This window comes from Ruditapes philippinarum, unplaced genomic scaffold (genome assembly GCF_026571515.1).
Source record: "Ruditapes philippinarum isolate M1 unplaced genomic scaffold, ASM2657151v2 ctg6180_1_1_1_1, whole genome shotgun sequence".
Taxonomy (NCBI): Eukaryota; Metazoa; Mollusca; class Bivalvia; order Venerida; family Veneridae; genus Ruditapes; species Ruditapes philippinarum.
Window position 1 is genome coordinate 16,225 of NW_026856669.1, and position 25,129 is coordinate 41,353.

The window sequence follows — 25,129 nt, forward strand, 5'->3', positions numbered from 1 at the left end:
TCTATATATCGATTGTCTACACATTCAGTTGCATTTATTAAATAAGATATATTCTTTTTACAAGAAGTTTGTCAACTTTCAATGTTAAAACAATACTTTCCTGAGTAATAATCAAAAGAACAAAATTTCCAATGTTTCAAAATTAAAAAATATGCATATCTTAATATTTTACTTGTTTTTCTAATTTGCATAACATGATCAGTTGCATTCATTTTCCACAGAAAAAATACACAAAGAAATAAAACAATAACAAAGGTGGAAAGTATAAGAATAGCACTAAGTAAACATATGGAAGCAGTTCTAAAATGAGAAGTTTAAAGAAAACAGTCTTAATTTGCTGTACACATTTGCAGAATAGTGAGTCTTCTGATGGCAATAGGTGCTACCATTATACAAGTTTAAAGAAATTGTGTAAAAGGTAATCAAATAATTACATGGCTTTAATAGCAAATAAAGCCATGGGCTTAAATAGCCAATATTATTAAAAGCCATCAGCTTTAATAGCCAATATTATTAAAAGCCATCAGCTTTAATGGCAAATATTATTAAAAGCCATCAGATTCTCAATGGCAAATATTATTAAAAGCCATGGGCTTTAAAAGCAAATAAAGCTAGGAATATTAGAGTGACAAGAGTTTTTGTAGCAACATAGGTGGGATTGAAGAAAAGAATATTAACATAATTGATTTTTAGAAAGTTTGTAAATATTGCATGATTATGTTAATACTTAAATTGGATATAAATATCAAGTCTATGGTATTATAATAAAATAATTAATGTATAGAACAACTAGGATTGTCAGACTATATTAAACAATATGGATTTCAACATAGTTTCATTGCTTGTTTACAAAACATTATAAAGTTATCATTATACAAGAGATACAGTTTCACCTGAGTTGACAGAATCACTCTATTACCTTTCGTCTTCTTTCTGTATCTGGCAACAAACTCACTATACATGTATTACCTTTCGTGATTTCCTCTTTCAACCAATGTCAGCTCTAACAATACAATTTATAATTTGCCTCTCATAACACACCAATCAGTTGAAATCCTAGATCCCCCACCTGCCTTGAGAAATAGTGAGGACTTTGACTTTTGTTCATCTAACACTGTCAAATGGTATAAAATTCCCACTAAACACCCTGAACTGCGAGTTGGACATATTCGCTGCTATTTTGATATATCAAAACAAAACTTTAGCACTAACCTGGCAGTGGCAGGAAAGAAGGCAAAAACGAGAAGCTATTTTCCCCTGCTATTCTTTGCACTGCCTCAGGGGATGGGGATCAGTTAAAGGGAAGGTTTTACAATTGATTGGTGCATAAACTTATTACCTTAAGACTGATTTATAAATTCCCTCTTTTGTGTATTTGACTTGTCCTATTTGGAATATGGAATAGGCCATAATTTTTCTAAGAGATTTCAGTATTAAAATTCTAAAATAAAATCAGCAAACTGTACACAGTCAAGTCAGACTGCATAAAAATATGTAAATTGTGACAGACCTGGCTCTAAATTAGTTGCATAGTCAAGTCATATTGCCCTACTGAGTAAAGTCATATTTATCTTTTTATTTTTTCATTAAGGTAGACCATGGGTAATGGGCACCATAAGGAACTGTAAAATTGACAACATAGGACAGTTATATGTCTTCAAGGTCACCTGTATGCAAAATTCAAATAAAATTTACCGTGAGGTTTATGAGTTATGGATATATTTCTGAACTAAGACTTTGTCATTAGAAGGGCTTATTTTCAGAAATGAGAAAACTGTAAATAATCTGTAATATCATCATTATAAAAAATGTTTTTCTATTGCTCATTGTTAAGAAACAAATAATAACATTCAGGTAACACATTACACTAGCAAAATGTTTGTTTCTAAACAAAATGTTCTTAATATGTCTAAAAATGTTACCCTATCCCACCCACTTTTAACACTAATTTTACCATTTCCCTATCTAAAATGCCTTATTCAAAATATCCCTAAAATTTACTGAAATGAGGGTCTGTTTACAAAGTTTGCCTAAATTTTCTTAAAGGTATATTAGTTGATCATGCGAAATATAAAATACTTTTACCGTGTAGTTTTTATTTTATCGAACTTTGAAAATATCTGGTATCATATTTGCTATAAATTTTGGCATTATTTAGCAAAAAAAATGCCTATAATAATTATATAATTTAAATAAAACTTCTTTCTTCCATAAGGCATCAGAGAGATACATAAATAATGTTAAAAAGAAAAAAAAAAGAAAAAAAAGTTGCCCCTTCTGGGGTTTGAACCCAGGCCCCTCAATTTCAATGTAGTTTACAAGCGAGTCTAGCCTATTTGAATACTCTTCAAAGTGGAGGTTATGCATTACCCATGGTCTACCTTAAACAGCTACTTTGATCTCTTTGGTACATATTTTAGATCAATGGACAAGGAAAGCATTTTGTTTTTGATACAGATCCACTTAACTTCAACATCATTGTACATAGCATTACATATACATAACAATTTTCACACATTATTAAAGTATACATATTACATAATTATATGTAGTTTGAATACAACCTTGTTTGACATGCAAATAATACACACTTTTAAATCATTTGGAAGACAAAATAGTTGTACATAATTAGTAAAGTAAAAGAAACAATATAGTATCACATAGTCAGAAAAAATGCCTCAGTTGGCACAAAACATAATATATATTAACACACAGTTAGAACTTCTTTTATTTTCCTTAAAGGGACTCTACTGTGGTTTTTTGACATGACTGGACACGAAATATTTTTTTCAATATTAAAGTTAGATTTGATGTAGGTCGAAGGTCCAAAATTTCAGACCATTTGCTCACTCTGTTTTTTTTCCAGAATAATTATTCTAATTATGAAAAACGATCAAAATTTGGAAAGCGTTGTAATCTTTGTGGCTTATCAAACTCATGCCCTGCCCTTAAAGTAAACCTTTTTCTGATACTTTGTTCAGCAGAGGCAATGGCCACAGCCTTGTCTGAAGTTTTAGGGTCTGCTCGCATAACTTTCTTTTTTAAGTAGTCAAACGCCAGTCCGTCATTGAAGTAAGCAATTAATTGCTTTAATGCTTTTCACTCAAATAGGGCTAATACTATCATTAGAATATGGTTTCATTTTTTTTCATGTGTATTTCTTAATATCTTTTGGATATCTGTCTGTTTTAAGTGCCCCAGCTGATCTATTTATGCTCGTTTTAAGGCTTTTGGACCTCAGTTGAGTTCCTTTAATCCCTATTCAGAACTACATTTTTGTTCAGATCTTACCGCTAATACTGTGAAAAATAATTTCACAACAAATTTGTTAACACTTTTATTGAAGTATTAGTTAAATCCCTTGAAAGTAAGTTATTTACATATAAAGATGAATATAAGTATATGAAATAACCATTTGACATGATTCAATTGGTAAATACCTAAGTATACAAATAGAAAAAGAAATATGCACCTTTAACGATACATCTCCACATCTAAACATGCTTACAATAAGACTCTTTAGGAAAACAAAACCTTTCCTAACAAACAGTCACGATCAAATTGCACATAGTGCTCCTTAAAATATAAATATTTGCACAGATATAAAAAACAACACATTGCACCAAATCAAAAAATCAGAATAACAAAGAAATGTATTCTGATTTTTTTATTGTTTTTTTAGAATTCCAACAATATTAAGAAAAATGTTTTAACTATTGACGTGTTTGAACCAAAAGTGATTAGAAAAATAAATCCAGTGCTAATGTACCAATATGAACTTCTATATTTAAAGGTGAGCCAAAATATTTCAAGAAAATCAATATTGAGAAAATGTACTAAAAGTTTTAAGAAAGGTGAAAACATCCATTGACAAGATCCAAGTTATATTTTACATGTTATGTGCAGTTTCAGACTGATTTTGTAGTATTTTATCACCATATTTCTACTATGCTACTAACACAGTGAGTGCTGTTTATGCATATGTTGACTACTTTTTGGTAATTTTTTTTAACTTTAAGTGCCGATTGCAATATGTAAATTGCTTTATTTGTTCACCTCTCAATATTTTACTTTTAAATACATTTCCAAAATTTTCATGAAAATTAACATGAATCTGGAGGCGTGCTGCTTAAAAACTGGAACTGTTATTTAAAAAAAACACAAAAATTTTAATTCCTTGCAGCAATTACTTCCCCTTATCAGTACAGAAATCACAGCCATTATAAGTAAAATTCAGCCGTCACAGTGCCAGGGATATTTTTTAGTTCTTATTTTAAACTGAATACTTTCTATCACTTGAGATTACTTTAATGTAAGTATTATGCTCTAAGTGCCATTACACTCATTTTTTCATTGTCAAGTACAGCAGCTGTAATGGCTATATATCTCAAAAGATTAAATGTTATAATGGAAGTTAACCAGCAGCTGATATATGTTTAGGATGAAATATAATCTGCCTTAAATATAAAACTGCCCCACCCTTTTTATAAATTGAACATTAAAAGTAAATTCTGATAGATATTTAGAGAATATTCCTGGAGCCATGTGAGTAATGTATTGTTCATACAAGTTTATAAAATTAAAAGGAATTATGGCAAATGTTATTTTATTTTAACTCTCACCTGTTCACTCCTTAATATACCCTTGGATAGGAATAATGTCACTTCAATTTCAAAAAAAAAAAAAAAAAAAAAATATGTTTAATTCTGCATTCAGAATAGTTACACAAAATGCCCTTTTATACATATTTCATGATTTTGCATTCAGGAAAGTTACACAAAATGCCCTTTTATACATATTTCAATCACATATTTTATCACTGATCTCAAATATTTCCTCCTGCACTTGCCTTACTATGCATCATTGTCAGAACATTATATCATTTTACTATGTTAACACACTTCCAGAATTTACATAATGAAACATATATGATATATGGTGTATACACATATGTCAATCTGAATCTCAAAATTTCAAAATCTGAGCTCACATAGATTGCATAGTTTGTGTCGGTGTTATATATACTCAAATATAATAATTATAATAACATCGTGAGAACACATATAAGGTTAATATGTAGATATATTTTCACGTCTCTGCGTGCATCAAAACTTCATTAACTCTGGCTAACAAGAACTGTTTATCTTTGGAGACCTGCAAATACAAGTAGGCAAGGCTTTATGTTTATAATAGATCTTATCCTAATAATAACTATAAAATTTATACAAAAATAATTACAAAATTTGTAACATGAGCAAACATTTGTTGTTTGGGAATTTAATTTTTGCTTTCTAAGATATGGAAAACTTTTATGTAAATGGGCTCTCATTATTGTATATATGAATTCTGCCATGCCCTTGTCAATTTACCTAAAATTACAAAAGACAAAGCCTAAAGTAAAACATTGCTGAATTTGAGATATATATATATGCAATACAAGAAAGATAACTCTCCTTACATGTGATATTTATATATTTGCAACAGTTGTCTTTCTTGAAAAATAACATCCACTATTTTCCTTTATTGCTAGTTTCTTTTCACATAACATTGCTAATTTCAACAATTAAATATGTTAATCCTAATTAAGAAGTCCCCATTTAAAATTTATTGTCACAAATATTAGCTTATCTAGACTCACAAACAAATTGAAAATGAAACAGGTACCGGTAATGACTTTCAGAAACTAACGAATGAACTGAGATTAGTACACCATTATTATTGCAAGCTTAGATAATAAGGCAACACTAGTAGTTAGTAAGTAAGTGATGACTTTATTTAATGAGGCAACACAGTTGGGCAAGCCCAGTCTTCTTCCCTGTGAGCCTCAACAAGTAGTTAGAATAAATGTTAAAACCATTTTACAATTTTGTTTCACAAAAATGTTAAACATACCATTTTAAGTTGTTCACTGAGAATTTCTTCTCTCCTCTTGTATCCTGACCCAAGTAACCAGAAATAATACATGAGCAAACTGAAATTTGTAAAAACATCAATGCAGGTATAATTTACAGTTTTCATTATATACTCTTCATACAAAGGTAAAGGTTGCCTATAAAATGATTGAAATTTTTAAAATGATATATCCAGGAATAATTGACAGTTTCCATTTTTTGCTGTCTGAATGAGAGTAAATGTGGCAAAGTGGTAAAAGTGTCTGCTTCTCATTCAAGGGAACATGGGTTCAAACCTCCTCATGTCACAACTATGTTTCTTTATCATCATGAAACCAGTACTGGTTAGTTCCAATAAGCAGACTACAGATTGGTCCATGTAAGTTTCAAACATTTTTCACAATGGACCTTACAATATGTTGAACCAAAATGAACCCTTCGGATCTTGCTAAGATAATTGTCAGTCTTTCCCACAAGTATAGAGCCAGGCCTTCTTGCACATTCATGTGACCAAACTCTATACTGTAACTTACTCTATTCTCTTACTATTATGTAAAAGTTTCCCAACCCATGACCTGCTGAATATGTGTAAAAAGTATGCCTTTTTTAAATTGGGAACAGTTCATTCAAAAGGTAAGGTATTCCAATATGAAAATACAAAAATTTAGCTATCAACAGTAAAGAGCATGGTCAGACAGCACAGATGTGCAGGCCCAGGCCTGGTTCTATACTAGTTACAAAGGCTAATCACTTAGGTTTCAAGCAAGTTAAGGGTTAACATAACAATGGAAAGTTTAAAATTCTAAACAAGACATTTTCATTAATTTTTACACAAAAAAAGCAGGGTAAACGTAAATAAATTATCTTATCCATATTACACTAGTGTAATAAGACCTTGACATCATTTACATAATATACAAACATAGCATTAAAGAAAGCTACACTACAATATAGGCACAGTAATGAAAACAGACTATTTTAGCTGAAAGTCATTCTTTTTTTAGATATGTGATATTTTTCTGGTCCTTCGGGATCATTGATGCCAGCTCTATTTAAGTGTTGAGAATTGAGTACCGCTCAAGCCAGTGCTAGGTGGCGCGGGGGGATGTTGCACTTATTCATTATCCCTCATGTACAGTCTCAATCAAACCAAGTCTGCAATTTTCATGTAATTTTGTTGTGATGGATGCTTCCGAGGGATCACTTTGTTTCCAGATTTTTATATTCATGCAGATACAATACTAAATTTATTGACCTCGTTCATTACAGCACCAAAGGCTTGCATAATTAGATTTTTTCACATCGTTCAACAAATTTAGTATTAAATCTACACACATTCTATATCCTCTATATAAAACATCACTCACCAGAGTATAATAATAGCAGGCACTAGGAAGGCGACAGAGCTGAGAAAGAGAAGTATATCTCTGAGTGTCTCTGGCCATGACTTCACCGTGTTAGATAATGAATCAAACATTGTGTAGTTAGGTGAGCTATAAACTCTAAATGGTCCGCAACTCTGACTCGGTGCAATGCTGAAACATATACAATAATCATGATACAGTCAGTGAACATTTCTGAAACATATAGTAGAATGGTACACTCAAATCAGTGAGCTCAGAAATAATATCAAATCAGGAAATTCAGATATTTTGTGCTTCTTTTAAATGTATGACCAATGCCATTTTATGCACACAATTACAGAACATATCAAAGAATAAAATTACAGATAACTCTTGGAAGTCTACATCAAAGATCAAATAAGTTGTGCCCCTTGTTTATAATGTTTTAACAAGGGTGCCATAGTCACAAAATACGCCCGTTTACGAAAAAGCTTTAGATGGAGATGGGGGCATTATGGATAAGTGTTATCTAGCAAGCAAGTTTTTATTCTTGGCACTGTGTTGTTAAATGAACCTTAAAACAAATCAATAGGGAAGATATGCACAGAATGTGTGACCTTGACCTTGGTCGCAGGGACCTGAATTTTATGCACGGCACTCAGCCTCACAATGATGAACATTTGTGCCAAATTATATTGAAATCCCTCTATGCATGTAGAAGTTTTGCTCCAGACAAGTGTTTTTCTATGAGCTCTAACTGTGACCTTCACCTTTGACCTAGAGACTTGGTTTATGTGCAGGGCACTACGTCTCATGGTGGTGAACAATTCTATAAAAGTAACATTAAAATTCCTCCATGCATGTAGAAAATATGCTTCGGACAACATCTGGATATTTAATCATCTCCAGTGACCTTGACCTTGCAAATATTAACCTAAATTAAATGTGTAACACCTGTAGTCATGATAGTTACCATTTGTGCTACAATCCATCAATAAATGATGACTAAATGGTCCCTGTAACCATCTTCAAATTTTTATCTGAACTTTGACCTCTATGAACCTTGACTTTGGTCGCAGGGATCTGAATTTTGCATGCGACACTCAGCCTCACAATGGTGAACATTTGTGCCAAGTTATATTGAAAACCCCCTATGAATGTAGAAGTTTTGCTCCGGACAAGCGTTTTTCAATGAGCTCTAAGTGTGACCTTGACCTTTGACCTGGAGACCTGGATCATGCATGGAGCAATACATATCATGGTGGTGAATATTTCCATAAAGTATTATAAAAATTCTTCCATACATGTAGGAGATATGCTCCAGACAAAATCTGGATATTTCACCATCTTTAGTGACCTTGACCTTGCATATATTGACCTAAAGTACATGTGTCACAGCCGTAGTCATTATAATGACCATTTGTGTTACAATCCCTCAATAAATGATGATTAAATCGTCCCTATACACATCTTCATATTTTTATCTTTTTTTAAACGGGCGTATAAAAAGTACATGTAATTTAATAACTAAAAAATTCTGATTTAAGATTTTATTCTAGGGAAATACATTTCATTACAATTCTTCATCTTTGAATGAGCTGAACTGATATTTACTTGAAAATTAAAATATAATTAAATTTCTATGAGAAAGTATTTACATTTGATAAGGTAATTACTGTATGATCTTTATGAACAAATACCAAGTCTACAGAACACCATAGTTATCACAGTTAAGAATCTTGACCAATGAATGAAACATGTGTAAATAAATGTTACATTCTTTAGAACATACTCAAGTCCAAGAAAGAGGATTATTTTATGCCCTTTGATTAAATTCTATTTTTAGAATTGAAAGTGAAATTGGATCAAGGGGAGTAATTGTGTAAGTCATTTATGAACAAAGTAATAACTTTGTTGTCTCCCTTTGATTAAATTCTATTTACAAAATCTGGATATTTCATCATCTTTAGTGACCTTGACCTTGTATATATTGACCTAAATTATATGTATCACAGCCATAGTCTTGATAATGACCATTTGTGTTACAATCCCTCAATAAATGATGACTAAATGGTCCATATACACATCTTCATATTTTTATCTGAACTTTGACCTCTATGTGTGACCTTGACCTTGGCCGCAAGGACCTGAATCTTGCATGCGACACTCCGCCTCACAATGGTGAACATTTGTGCCTAGTGATATTGAAATCCCTCTATACATGTGGAAGTTTTGCTCCGGACAAGCATTTTTCAATGAGCTCTAAGTGTGACCTTGACCTTTGACCTAGAGACCTGGTTCATGTGCGCGACACTGCTCCTCATAGTGGTGAACATTTATATGAAGTTTCATTAAAATCCTTCCATACATGTAGGAGATATGCTCCGGACAAAATTGGACGCCGCCCGCCCGCCCGACCGCCCGCCCGCCAGGGGCGTTCCCATAATACGTCCCGTTTTTCAAACGGGCGTATAAAAAGTTAAAGGAAAGGTCTTTGAAAAACTTTACTTTTAATTAAAATTCGATTAAGTTTTAAGTGAATAATACTCAAGGGCTTCAGAGACTAGGTGGTTAAAATTTCCTGACAAAAAGTGTCTATGAGTTTGAATCCCACTTTGGACATAAAATTCTTTGATATGAAAAAGCTAGTCAAATAGCTTATAGGATGAGTGTAGGTCTTCTTCAACGTGAAGTGTCAATGAAACTTCAATTTTTATTCAGTTTTAAGTGGTATCAACAATGGAAAAGCCATCAAAAAAGCAACTTTTCGGCATTATTACTGGCAAAGTAAGACCTCATTGTAAAGAAATGATAACAAATCATATTATAAACACCATTTACCTGCTAATCATATAACCTACAGGAACAGTTGCTAGGATGAAGGAGACCAACAATACAAACATGAACAATGAGTGTGACCTTGAGGTCCGATATGTCAGCTCTGTGTCGGCACAATTCTTCAACAATGTCCACTGTAAAACATTACAACAAATATAAAACACTAGGCTATACATGTGTATTTCTTAGAACTGCAATATTTATATTTTCTTTATTGATTAAATGGCAACCTCAGCTGCTCTGATTCTTATCATTTAGCATCATTATCAAAGCAGGTCAATATTAGAACAATATGGTATGTTTTATCTGGCTTTTTAATCATTCTCATGCTATATACAAGATTAAGTATGCATTTTTTTTAACTATTAAGTTTCAATTGGCTGATTAATGCCCTAAATGGAGTTTCTTTTGTCAGGTATTTATGTCAGTTTAATATACATGTTTGGTCATATATAAGCAGCTGGTCCACCTAAACAGTATTCCTGAATAACTAACCAGTAATTATCAGTTACTCTGCAAGTGACCAACTACTAATCCCAGATGATTTTCAAATCATCAGAGACATACAAATGACCATTACACTCAATGTCAAAAATCAATTGTCATGGAGTTAACTTTGTCTCGCCGAGGATCGAACTCCCAATTCCTTGACTACAAATCTGATACTCTCCCTATTGAGCTAAGTGGATTGAAGTGTTAAAAGACCCACTGAGGGGAGCAGTGTCCTAGAAGTTAAGGTGTCTGCCTCTCAACAAGGGGATCATGGGTTCGAGCCCTACTCTGGTCACAATCATGTTTCCTCATTTAACATCAGTATTGGTTAGTTCCAGGAAGCGGACAAAAGAGACCAATTATAAAGAAGTGTCACACAGTTATAAGACACCTATCATACCTATAATTATTCTTTACATCAGTATCTATTTTAAATCTATTCTAATGAACTGCTTTGACAGAAAAAAAAATTAATGATTGTGTTTGAATTGAAACAAAAATGTAAACAATATACGGACATCACAATGTGAAAAAAAAAATTTCATCATAAATTTTTTAATAAATACATGTATCAAAATATGATCTTACCTTTCTAAGGTAAAAGAAAATAAAGCACTTTAAGAATGTCATCAAGGGTACAAGTGGACTGAAAAACATCCCTAACCTGAAAAGAAAATCCAATAAATTACTGCTGTAATATGCTAGTTTGTATTCCTATATGTATGTCTGTATTATCATAAAAATATCTCAATACTAATGGGTTTTTTTTTTGGTTTTTCGATGAGTATAGTATTTAATCAATGTAATATTGCTGGTGATTACTAGTGTGTTCTGAATTATGTATTGAGAATGAACCTCATTTTCTACAAGATTCTAACCATGAAAGTTTGTTATAAAACAGTGACTTATGGCATATATGCAAGTCCAGAATTGTTCCAAAGTCAGGTGTCTGCACATGTCTAGCAGACTGCTTAGTTTCAGAAAAGCGAAAAAACATGTCTTAAGCCTTGTATTCAGTTAAAAATTAAATCAGTTATATAAACTATCAACTATAACAGCAGGATGCTGGTCCCAGCACTCTTAGTAATGCACAGGAAAAGTTGAAACTGATCTGTACATTGGTTTTAGGCCTTTATTATCTAAATTGTAAATCAAAGTGACATTGTAAAGGTCATATACATGTAGAGACTTTCAAGCTTTACTAGTGAAGGAAGACCTTAGGTGCCCCTTCATGTATTATCTAAACCACAAGTGAGAACTTGAGTTAAACCACTAACCTTCCATCATCTAGCTGAATAATTTTCTCATATGAAAGAATCCAAAGTCACTTTTACTCGTGTAAATCAGAAATCCACAGATCTAAGGGGTTACATCTTTTCTTCCTTTTTTTGGTTTGGCTTTACGTTGCACCAACACAGTATAAGTCATATGGCAATTTTCCAGCTTTGCTGTTGGAGGAAGACTTTGGGTCTCTTCCATGCATTATTTCAGGCACAAATGGGCACTTGAGTAGAACCACTGATGTTCCGTACGCTACATGTGTAGCTGGAAAGGCTTTACATAATGACCAAAGCAGACGGGCTTTAATTTCTCACTAATTTCTCACGAGTATCAAGAAAATTCAAAGATGCTGCATTAATCAAATCATCACATTATAATAGTGAAGAAAAAAAATTGATAGTTTGGCAGCATAAACCTCAAAATCATCACCATGAAATAGTGATTTTTTTTATAGGTCAGCAGCTTAAATAGATACATACCAACAAAGTGTTTGTGAGTATATAATATCTATCACATTCTGAGGTAAATCAAACTCCTGAGGACCTAACTTCTTTACAATACCAACTGTGTTGCCATATCTGTCATATATCAACCTGTAAAACATACAACACATTTCAGGTTTATTTGTGAATACAAAATTGACATACGAGGGTTGTCCCAAAATATCGTAGACAAAGTCTGTTACTCAATCAATTAAAAAACAATAGCGTCGTCAACGTAGGGAAAAGTCAATACACCTTTTATGTGTGTCTATGCGAAATAAAATCAAAATACCTCCAAAAATGACCAAGTAATTAAAATTTAAAGAATGCTACCTATACATACCCGGCGCACGCCGTCATAAACGTCATGACGTTACAAGATTTAAAAAAATGTTTTTCAAAGTATTCTCCGTGTTTCTCGATCCACTGTCGGTGTCGGGCGACCCATTTATCATAACCATTTTCAAAATAGTCCTACTTTAATATTCTCAACACTCGTCGATTTTCCTTGCTTAGTACCCTGAAATTTTCGAACCTCAGGGTGACCTCGTAATTGTGATTTCACATAAGGAAACACTGCAAAGTCTAGGGGCGTATGGAAGTCTCTAAAAACCTATCACATCAAGTTCAAGCTGTGTCTCCTGAGATCTATGACAAGGTGCATTATCTTGATAAAATATAATGTTCTCTATGTTGTCAGTTAATGCTGGACGCTTCTTGAACTGAACACAGTATTCAATGACATCGCGCTGCGCCGCATTTTCATCTGACGTCGCCATTTTGGGAATTTTCAAAATAGCATTGCTGTTACATATTATGCTACAGATTTTTTCAAAGTAGCGTTACATAAACGTCTGTTGGTGATATGACGTAAAAATGAATGACGTCGTTCCACAGGAATGTATTTCCTATAATTATTATTATGCTGGAAGTTAAAGGCATGTTTTTAAGAAGCATGCTCTCAACACTGACTAATATTTTATCGTGCTCCGGGTATGTTGTACTGTTTAATATAAAACCCTGATAAAAAGCGTTACCTTATATATTGGCTATTTACTTTAAGAAGGTAAATTAACAAATGACCAAGGAAGATATCTGGTAAATTTTATTAAGTTATGACGTCAGGTTGAAAAGAAAATAATGTAGTCTACGACATTTTGGGACAACCCTCGTACAGTAGAAGTTGAAGGAACTTGCGTAAAAACTTTGAAACATTAGGACTTCGGCTCATGAATTGGTCTCAATTTATTCCTTTAATGTTAACAAGTGATTTAAAAAAGGCGTAACAAAATGAAATGGCCATAACTATACCAGTCTGTAGCAAATATATCCCGTGTGTTTATCACATGATTATCACATGACACTGTGTCGCAAAAGTTCTCAAACGAAACTAATAAGTACTGTTTATTTTCAAATATAACTATGGCCATTTAAATGATAACAATTAGAACATTTTATCACACATGTTGACAAAAAATGCACTGACCTTCTAGGTAACTGTACAAACACTATAATGCTAGTTTCTACCACCAGATCTAACAACACCAGTTTGTAAATCTGTTGACCAACATATGTCTCCCAACACTGTAATGTAAATTATCAAATATAAATGTAAAATAAATATTAAATATAATATTATCAACATACACAGTGAATATAACATTACTTTTACAAGCAATTGATTCTAATTAACATTGTTTCATTGTTATTAGTACAAGTTATGGCAATTTTTGATATTCATGTACAAATGTATACATATTGGCAAATACCTTAACTTTTCTGCCAAAACTTGTTTATCAGTAAGACCCGATGACATTGTTAAGATCATAATAATTGTGAATTTCCAACTTTTCAGGTGGTAAAAGACCACAGATGTCCACTCAATGCATTATTTCAGGCATCAGTAGGCACCAAGCAGAATGATCAACCTTTAAGAAAGGTAGCTGGATTATCTCATAGCTTCCTCACAACATGATTGATCTTTTTCTTCTGCTTTTTTTAGGCTAATTTTAATACAGGTTATTGGTCATAAAGCCAATGTCGATCCACTTAACTGGATTTCCTACAATACAAACCAGTAATTACCAATTCCTCCATAAATGATCAACTATTAATCCCACGTGATTTCTAAACCAGCAATGCGAGACAAATGACCATCAGACTCAATATCTGAGATAAAATCAATTAATGTCTCAGAGAAACACCTCGTCTGCTGATTGAACCAATGACCCCTAGAATACTTATCCAATCATGCCCCTTTTGAGCTAATTCAGGCTAATTGATGATTGTAAAACCATTTACCTTAATACTACCCCGAGCTGTGGTCACTGTTTTCTCCCACAATCTGTTACCACAGAAACCATCCGCTGGGTCAGCATTGATGATTAGCAGTCTATAGAGAGACCCTATCAGCACGGCCAGTGAAGCTAGCCGCAGTAATATAGACCTGAATTATGACACAATTACTTGATATTCTTTCATAATACATGTATTCTTGCTTAAAAAATTATGTTTTAATTTTATTATTTTTTTTACACTAAAAATACAATTTATATTCTTTCATATATTCCAATATGAAAATTCAATTCAAATACAGAAAAAATAAAAAGAAAACAAAAGCTTATTTTGGTATTGTTACATGTAATTATATTACAAAATTTCCAAACATGATTCTTTGAGCATTGTTCTGAGAGCATATTTTATGCTCAATTTAATATAGAATATTACTACAAACTTTCCTAATGTGATTCTGAGAGCATTGTTTTGAGAGCATATTTTATGCTCAATTTAATATAGTATAATACTACAAACCTTCCTAATGTAATTCTGAGAGCATTGTTTTGAGAGTAATCCTCTAGGGTAACTATTTTCTGGAAAACTATTGGAATGAGAAAATTGAGCACAGTAATAGTAAGGTAAGGCAGGTACTGGACTATCAGGGCTAAAACTTCATTCAGCTCCTGCTCTTGTAACTGGAAATACCAAAAATAACGGAATAATATTATGAACAATAATTGTTGTAACTAAAAATATTAAAGAAAAACAAAACAAATAATATGATATATACTACAAAACAAAAGCTAATATCAACTTGTGTTACATCAACTATATACTCGGATCATAAGTGACTTATGACCAGGATTCCTCAATACTGGTTTATTCCAGGAAGCGGGCTCAAAAGTGATTAATATATGCAAGAAGTTGTTTTGCAATCAAGCTAAAATAAATATGTTTAAACTAACTATAAAATATGGACTTACAAGAAAAACAAGTCTCCTTGTCTCTTTTTCATTTGGATTGAAGTTTTGAAACGTGTCAATTAAAAAAATTATACACACAGACACAAATGGTTCTGTTATTTTGAACATCTTATACTTTACCAAATTAATCTTGGCTGTTTGTTTCAGGAAAATATACTTTCAATCATATACATTGTATACATGTAATTATGTCAACAAAGTCTGCACAAATTTAATCTAAACAAGTAATCCTGGACCTATACCAAAACTCTTTTTTTTCAGTCATAAACTTTATACATGTATAATCAATATTGATAACAGAGTATTTGGCAATGAAAGTGGTAGCAAGCATTTAAAAAACATACATACATGTAAACAAAGGATGGTTTCAAATGTTGATTAACATATATATTGTTTTACCAAAGACTGCTTCTTGCAATGGTGAAACAAAAATAGAACAGATAAAAGGGTTACTAAGCAACATAAAAGGATTACATGTTTACAAATTCATCACATTCAATATCTAAAGTGGTTTGTACTGAAATTGCATGTTTATTTAAAAGAGAACAATGACTATCTGTATCATCATCATCAGACAATCCCCTATGTAAGTTTGAGAAAGCCAGTATATAAATAGTGCCCAAAAAGAATTAAAAAAGTTGGGGGAAGATTAAAAAGTTGAAGGGGATTTAATGTGTAAGAAGTATAAATAGTGTGAAAGGGGAAAATATTTAAAAAAGTGTGAAAGGGGAAAATAAATAAAGGTGAAGGGAAATTATAAAATGTAAGGGAAGACTGAGGTCTTCTATTTTTGAAACAGTCCATAAACTCAATTATTAACATCAAGATTAAAATGAAAAGTTGGTCCGCCAACAGTATAGAGCCTGGTCAGACTGAACAATTGCACAGGCTAGCCTGGCTTCACACTGGTGGCAAAGAATAATCACTTTTATTTAAATGTAACTAAATGTCCAAAGGAATGAAAAAATGGCAATTGTAAGCATACAAAGCAACTACACTGTCGCCCCGTTATTACACTAACCTCAGTAGAACGCTCATAGACCTTTGAACCAAACATGAGCATAATAACGGGGCTGCAGTGTATGTTTGGATGAGTCTAAAATTTCAAAATCAATATATCATTGTAAAAAGATCACTTACCACAAGCAGTCTATCTGTTGTAAAATAGACCAGGAATAGTGATCCACCGAGTAGAGCCAGAACAAAACAATTGACAAGAACACGTATAAAAAAGATGGTCGCCTGATCATTTGGGGACCGATTTTCTCTCCTCTTCTTCTGAATCTCCTCGTCTAAACACGACTGAAAATATCAAAATTGTTGTCATTCGATACATTCATTCACTCTTACCACAATGAATTTATGAAATGAACTTGCCTTGCTCAGAATTTGGAACAGCCCATAAGCATAAGTATTGCCATAATAGAAAAAAAACCTTCTATAAGCTAGCTGGATCATAAATCCTTTCACATGGCCATATGAGAGGACTTAACAACTTCAGGTGGATTTGAACCCAAAGCTTTAAAGCTGTGATTTACAGTAGACAGTACTGATGATAACTCAGTTTAAAAAAAGAGTCCATAATATCATAATGTTAAAATGAGAGTATTTATATTTTACATCAAAACTATGCAAATTTAAATACATGTAGATGAGTCGTAAAATCATTGATAAAATTTATTGAAACCAGCCTTACCTTAAATTCTGTATAGAGATTTGCACTTTTGACTTTTGCTGCTTTTTTGTTGGTAATGGCATAATCCCAGCCAGCGTAGACTCTGTTTGTATATGCTGCTACAGAAGTCTCCATGCCAAATGTTGTCTTTACAGTTTTAGCTGAACTAAGATAATAAATAACAAATTAAGAATAACAAAATTAAAACTAAGGCTTGTAAAATGTTTAACTGACAGTATCACTCTTATAAATAAAATTGAGCCGTGCCATGACAAAACCAACATAATTGGTTTGCGACCAGCATGGATCCAGAACAGCCTGCGCATCTGCACAGTCTGATCAGGATCCATGCTGTTTGCTATCAGTTTCTCTATTTGTTATAGGGTTTGTAAGCAAACAGTATGGATCCTGATCAGACTGCGTGGATGCGCAGGCTGGTCTGGATCCATGCTGGTCGCAAACCCATTATGTTGGTTTTGTCATGGCGCTGCTCAAATACTGTCTTAGTTCTTGGGATGGTATTGACAGAAATGGAAGATAGCTGGATTATGGCTAAAAGTTTGAAAAGTCTGAAGAAGTTTTGTAAATAACCTGAGTACTCAATCCAGAGAATAAGCAAGTAATTGAGTACTTGCTTTAATCTTAAGCTGGACATCTGGTTGACTATTCAATGAAATGGTACTTGCTAAGAAATCTGTATTTCTAAGTAGTACCAAGATAAAATTATTATCCATTTATCGATATTACAAAAGTAACAGCTAAACAATTTGTCAACTCACTTTATTCAGATACTGACAGAGAAAAGTTTGTTTGAGTTTCTATGAACTTTTGTCAATAGTTAAAATAGTATTCCTTCAGTACCAGCACAAATGACATAAACCAAAAAATACTATCTGAACCATGAAAACAGACAGACTGTGAATCATTTATATTGACAGATCTAGCATTATCTTTTTACTAACAGACCATGAACCATTAATACTAACAGATGTTTTGTGATAGAAGAAAACCGACAGATTTACGAACATCTAAATATCATCGTAACATTCTTAGAATTTAAGAAACAATTTTCTAGTCATTTGACATGTTTACGAATAAGTCAGACTAATGCGAGACAGGTCAATTCTATTTATACAACATTGTGCAACTTCTGAGTCGATCACCTGACATTTTGTCTGATACAAAGATAGTTATTGCCAGATCAAGACGGTGCATCTGCGCTCAAGTTTAACAATTAATGGAAGATATTTCTAAATATAGAAAAGTCAGACTGAAAGCTGTCAACTGTATGTAAATGATTAATTTGTAGTTCCGAAAATGGTAATGCAAGAAAAGCAACTCGTCAGTAAAACAAAAGGAAAGTGGGGTTGGGAGTAATTAATAGTTTTCGCCTTGCAGATGGTAAGACACCTTTTGCAAAAGCCTGAAAATTTATAAATAAAATGCAAGTAAGAAGTAATAGGTGGTACTTGTGGGTTTGACACAAATATCAATCCCTTTAATTACTTTAAATTTAAGACCTTATTACCAAAGAGTAGTGTTTAGCATATTATTTTTAACAACCCTTCACACATAATTTAATTAGGATTGCTCAACTGCAGTTTAAAACATGATTAAAGCTATAACCTTACTTTCTGATAAGCAAACAAAAGCTTATAATTTTGAAAAAGGCTATAAACTTACATTCTAATTAGAACTTTGATAAAGGCTATAAACTTAGCACGAGAAACCAGATAAAATTTGGTACAACTGTAAACTTAATTTCTATTGAGGAAAAAAAGAGGGGATTAAACTTAAAAATTTGAAAGACTATAAACTAAGCAAGCTGATAAACTAAGACAAAGATTCTATATTCCTGATGTGCAGAAAAAGAGGTGATGAACTTTGATATTTTAAGACTATAAAAATAAGAAAGCTTTGATAAACTATAAATTTCTTCCTGGTGAGAAGAAGAACGCTGATAAACTTTGATAAAGACTACATGTATAAACTTACTTCCTGATGTGCAGAAGAAAGCTGATAAACTTTGATAAAGACTAGAAAAAACTCACTTCCTGGGGTGCAGAAGAAAGCTGATAAACTTTGATAAAGGCTATAAACTAATTTCCTCATGAGCAGAAGAAAACTGATAAACTTTGATAAAGACTATAACTTATCTTGGAGAACAGAAGAAAGCTGGAAAACTTTGATAAAGACTATAAACTTACTTCTTACGACCCAAAAAAAGAAGATAAAGCTTATGAACTTTGATCAAGACTATAAACTAAATTACATTCTCATGAGAAGATGATAAAACTTTGATAATGACTATAAAATTACTTCTTATGACTTAGAGAAAAGAAAAAGCTTATAAACTTTGAAAAAGACTATAAACTTACTTCCTGATGAGCAGAAGAAAGCTGATGAGGAAACAAGCTCCTATGGCCAGTATATATGCCAGTCCCATATTGTAAGTATAAGGTTCTCCACCAGCATCTATGTAGGTTTTGTTGTGATATTTCCCATAAAACAACACTGTTCGCTCCATCCAACCCTGAAAATCCATTTATAAAACCACCTTAAAAATGCAACACAATACTTAACTAGAAATCAAAAGGACTCTTGGCTAGTGTAATAATGGCAAGCTTGAAATGATGACATGCTAGTGAAATATATGAGCTATTGAAATAATGGCTGGTTGGTGAAATAATGGCTGGCTAGAGAATTATTGATAATGGTGAGCTAGTGAAATGGCTGGCTAGTGAAATAATGGCTGACTGGTAAAATAATGACTGGCTGGTGAAATAATGGTAATGATGGGCTTATTTTGAGATAGTACAATAATGGCTTGCTATGACTTGTAAAACATAACAGGCCAGTGAAATAATGGCTGACTGGTAAAATAAAGGCTGGCTGGTGAAATAATGGTAATGATGGGCTAATTTTGAGATAGTACAATAATGGCTTGCTATGACTTGTAAAACATAACAGGCCAGTGAAATAATGGCTGACTGGTAAAATAATGGCTGGCTGGTGAAATAATGGTAATGATGGGCTAATTTTGAGAAAGTACAATAATGGCTCGCTATGACTTGTAAAACATAACCGGCCAGTGAAATAATGGCTGGCTAATGAAATAATGTAGGACTTGTAAAACAAACATGGCCTGTGAAAGAAAAGCTGACTTGTGAAAACATGACAGGCTAGTGAAATAATGCATGACTAGTGAAATAATGTAGGAATAGTAAAATAATGGCTGACTTAAGTGAACTAATGGCTGGCTTAAGTGAACTAACGGCTGGCTAGTGAAATAATGGCTGGCTAGTGAAATAATGGCTAAAATGTTCATAGCAGATACTAGACCATACTTTTAACTGTAACATTCCATTCATGAAAAAGTTGGCAAGTAAATTAACATATATTTTTAAGGTTTATAAAGTCTATAAAGGGTAATAAACAAGCTGTATTTAATATGGTCAGACAAATATATCGAGAATTTAAATCTAAACTATGATAGATATTAAAATTCACTAAAAAGTCCCAACCAATGCAGAAAAGACACACTTCTTACAAGAAAACACATGCTTCTTAATATAACAAACACATCTTATAACAAAACAAACACTTCTTATAACAAAACAAACACTTCTTACAAGAAAACACACGCTTCTTAATATAACAAAACAAACACTTCTTATAACAAAACAAACACTTCTTATAACAAAACAAACACTTCTTACAAGAAAACACATGCTTCTTAATATAACTAGAACTCCGCGAGTCGGATGTGTCGCCTTGTGAACAATATAGTTTAGGAGAAATGGCCAGGACAAAAATGAAATTTGAAAATCAACAAAGAGCAATAACTCAAAAAATAAGAAATGCAGAGCATCAGTTTCTGTGCACTGCACTTCTTATCAATAAGATCTATCATCCTATGAAGTTTCAAGTCTAAAGCTTTTATAATTTATGAGAAATGGCCTGGACAAAAATAATGTATGAAAATTAACAAAGGGCAATAACTCAAAAAATAAGAAATGCAGAGTACCAGTTCTTGAGCACTGCACTTCTTCTTAATGAGATCTATCATCCTATGAAGTTTCATGTTCATAGCCTTTACTTTAGCAGAAATGGCCTGGACAAAAATAATGTATGAAAATACACAAGGGGCAATAACTCAAAACATAAGAAATGCAGAGTACCAGTTCTTGTGCACTGCACTTCTTCTTAATGAGATCTATAATCCTATGAAGTTTCAAGTCCATAGCTTTTGTACTTTAGGAGAAATGGCCTAGACAAAAATAAAGTATGAAAATTAACAAAGGGCAATAACTCAAAAAATAAAACATGCAGAGTACCAGTTCTTATGCACTGCGCTTCTTCTTAATGAGATCTATCATCCTATGAAGTTTCATGTCCATAGCTTTTATACTTAAGGAGAAATGGCCTGGACAAAAATAAAGTATGAAAATTAACAAAGGGCAATAACTCAAAAAAATAAGAAATGCAGAGTACCAGTTCTTGTGCACTGCACTTGTTCTTAATGAGATCTATCATCCTATGAAGTTTCAAGTCCATAGATTTTATACTATAGGAGAAATGGCCCGAACAAAAATAAAGTATGAAAATTAACAAAGGGCAATAACTCAATAAATAAGAGGTGCAGAGTACCTGTTCTTGTGCACTGCACTTCGGGTCATTATAAGAAGCATGCATACCAAGTTTGAAGTCAGTCCGACTGATAATAACTGACTTATGCTCAGGACAAGCTTAAGGGGACGCCGACACCGACAACGACGCCGACACCGCCGACAAAAGTAACCCCTATATGTCGCCTTTTTCAAGGCGACACAACAAAACACACACTAGTCTTCTTATTACAAAGTACACACTTCTTATAAGAAAGGTATGCATGCATATGTCGAAACTCACAAAACAAAAACTATTTACAAAAACTTTGCACCTGTAAAATGCAATTATTATGTTACACTTAATTCTGTAACATTTGCTAATTGTATGTCTGTGAAATGACAGATGCTGTCACCCTTAACTATCTTTGAAATGAAGAAGATGAAAACAATAGTGTGGTTAACACATGTAACATAATAGTCAGAATCTAGGTACATGGCATAAAGAACTGAAAGATACAGTGTACTTATAGGTCAAAATATGTCAATTTTTACAAAGAGAGGACAGACTTTGATACCCGTATATTTAAAAGCTTTGAAGTAAATGAGCTGAGTATCCGGGTGTACGTGTTTTTTTCTCCATTTTTCCTATAAAATAATCTTTAATTTACATCATTGAAAGTAATTTTAATCCATACAAATTTTCCACACATTTATACACAGAAGGCTATCAAAATTGTATGGGATACTGTCCTTCACAAATTATGTTTTGGTTTATACAGAATTTATTTTAGTTGTGTAGCTTACAGACACTCTAACAACCAACAAGTACTGAGCAATGAGTGTAGTCTCTTGCTCAAGGAAACAACAACTTAACCCAGATGGGATTTGAACCCTAGCAGCTAGTGATCACAACTCTACCATGCTGCCACTTAAATTATGCTTTAATGGGGCTCATAAATTAGCCTGCTTGCAGCACGGATTTGCGGTCTGATCTTAGTCTGCACATTTTGCTATTCACTTGTTACATATTTTTTTTAAAAAATCCTTTAAACTGATGAATGGTCTCGTCCAGAATGAGGGATGGACAAGTCCATTTAAGATATTTAGCATGGTAAGGGTTAATGGACTAATCCTCATTTGTATCTAGAACTATTTATTACTCTACTATTAGGGATTGTGGCCATAAAGTGCTGCAATTAAACAGCCTGAATTATACATTAGTCATTTTAGACTGCCTTAAAGACATGAATATGCGGGTTGACTTGGCACCATGCTGATGGCATAGGTTTACCTTTTTCAGAGCTAACATTCAAAGGGAATATGCATCTTATTTCATCATAGGACCACTTTCCTAACCACAAGTGATAATAAACATTAATCCTTCAAATGAATCAATCATATTAAGGGAGGGCAGCCATGTGGCTAAGATACTGTATTCTGCTTCTCAACCCAGGGATTGTGGGTTCAAGCCATACGGTGGTCATAAAAAGATTTCTACAGTGACACCAGTACTAGATAGTTACTGCAAAGGTTAATAAAAATTCTTCATGCTCAAACTCAGATGTCACGTGATTGACTGGTCAGAAAATGTCACAGAATATTCAACTGACCAATGAAAAATTGGAGATTTGAGAAAGAACTCAGAATTTTCTTTTTAAAACCTTGAGGCCTGGATACAAACATAAGAGTGGTTCAAATAGGCTGCAAGCTGTCCTCACAAGCTTAAATAAATAATGTTGTCACTTAACAATTCATTGTCTTAGCATGATGTAAAGATATAACAATTTATATAATTCATTTCAAAGACCTACCGTCCCTTGTAGAAAATCTAAGACTTTTTCAAATGTTGACTCCTGACGGAATAGTTCCTCGCTATATTCGATGTAATTCTCACTACAGTTCACAGCCTGGCGATGGTAATCCGACTGGGTTGCGTTAATTGTTTCCTTGAATGGCTTGGACTCGAGGGCAAGGTAAGGTATGGTGATCACGCACACCATTACCAGCATGAGAAATAAGTTCAGGAACATGAGCCAGCGTATGAACTTGAAAAAGCTCATAACAGCAGTACCGAACTTTCCTGAAAAAAGAAAGTTTAAATTCTTTTTATAAAATCCTGGTAAATAAAGTATAAATCTCTAGATTTGTGTATGTTAGCCACTTTTTCATTTAGTTTCATTTATTGTTTTATGGCAATAAAAATTTCACAGTTTTATGCCATGAATATTTTATACATGTTCTTTCCCCTATAAAACAAAACTTATGTAAGGAAATATTTGCTTGAAAGAGATTTTTAAATCAATCAGTCGAAGTCTAGGGAAAATGCAAATTAACTAGTTGTATAAAGATGACCTAGGTTTTGTTTTTATGTATCTTTTAAAAATCTAATTATCTCAAAACTAAAACTTGTTCAAATGCTTTCAGTCAAGTCTAACAAAAGCTAAAGACTGCAGTATGGATGGCCAAGCATTTAATAATTCTTGATTTCAATTTTTTTTTTATATTAACTGTTGCTGAAAAAATTGATTCTTTATCTGTATTTGTAGTCATTTATCTATTTATCTGACATGCAATAGTTTAAAAAAAAATATCACATTACAAAATCCCATAAAGGCATAGGATTTACATGGCTTCCTGGAAATTAATCTGGTACTGGGAGATACATTTTACAAATAATGTTACACAGTGACAAAGTTAAAACTGACTTATGATATTGAAGAACTGAGAATTTATAGTGCTGCCAGTTAATTGAATATGTCAATCACGCATAGGTAGGGCATTGCTTCCATCTATTTTTTATGCAAAAATTGTCCCAGTAACACTTGGGACAACAGGAGTGGAGAGAAGCTATTTGATTAAATAATCATTCTTCATTTATACTGAATTAAGTATGCAATGAAGAGATCCTAGTTTGAGAATGTTAGCAAAAATGTAACCCTTGCTCCCGCCTCCCTTCCTCTCTCAATCCATTTCCCCCCCCCCCCCCAAAAAAAAAAATGAAAAGCAAAAAATGATTAAAATTACACAGTCTTACATGGATATTATGTTATATACGTTAACATATTAAAATACTCTCTATGCTTCTATCTATATTGGAATATTCTCTGCTTATTGACCTGAATAGCAGATTATTTTTTTGTAGACATTCGGGACAAGTTCATTCAATTACCGGAATCATCTACCGACTCGTAACAAAAGAGCGTTGTCAAGAGAAACGTTAGCGAGAAAATACCACATGAAACTGACATGGTATTTAT

At 32.8% G+C, this 25,129-nt stretch overlaps 1 protein-coding gene across 1 annotated transcript in view; it reads right to left on the reverse strand.

Annotated features, from left to right (window-relative positions):
• Positions 1–2,382: 2,382 nt before the first annotated feature.
• Positions 2,383–25,129, reverse strand: part of LOC132747268 (transmembrane channel-like protein 7) — a 29,146-nt gene continuing 6,399 nt past the window's right edge. The window contains exons 3-15 of the mRNA XM_060736598.1: positions 23,684–23,952; positions 19,641–19,795; positions 17,284–17,428; positions 16,728–16,889; positions 15,139–15,299; positions 14,629–14,773; positions 13,814–13,911; positions 12,325–12,438; positions 11,153–11,228; positions 10,076–10,206; positions 7,259–7,426; positions 5,893–5,971; positions 2,383–5,154 (exon numbers count right to left, since the gene is read on the reverse strand). Coding sequence (XP_060592581.1) covers positions 5,089–5,154; positions 5,893–5,971; positions 7,259–7,426; positions 10,076–10,206; positions 11,153–11,228; positions 12,325–12,438; positions 13,814–13,911; positions 14,629–14,773; positions 15,139–15,299; positions 16,728–16,889; positions 17,284–17,428; positions 19,641–19,795; positions 23,684–23,952 — 1,769 coding nt within the window. The 3' untranslated portion in view covers positions 2,383–5,088. The remainder of the gene's footprint in view (positions 5,155–5,892; positions 5,972–7,258; positions 7,427–10,075; positions 10,207–11,152; positions 11,229–12,324; positions 12,439–13,813; positions 13,912–14,628; positions 14,774–15,138; positions 15,300–16,727; positions 16,890–17,283; positions 17,429–19,640; positions 19,796–23,683; positions 23,953–25,129) is intronic.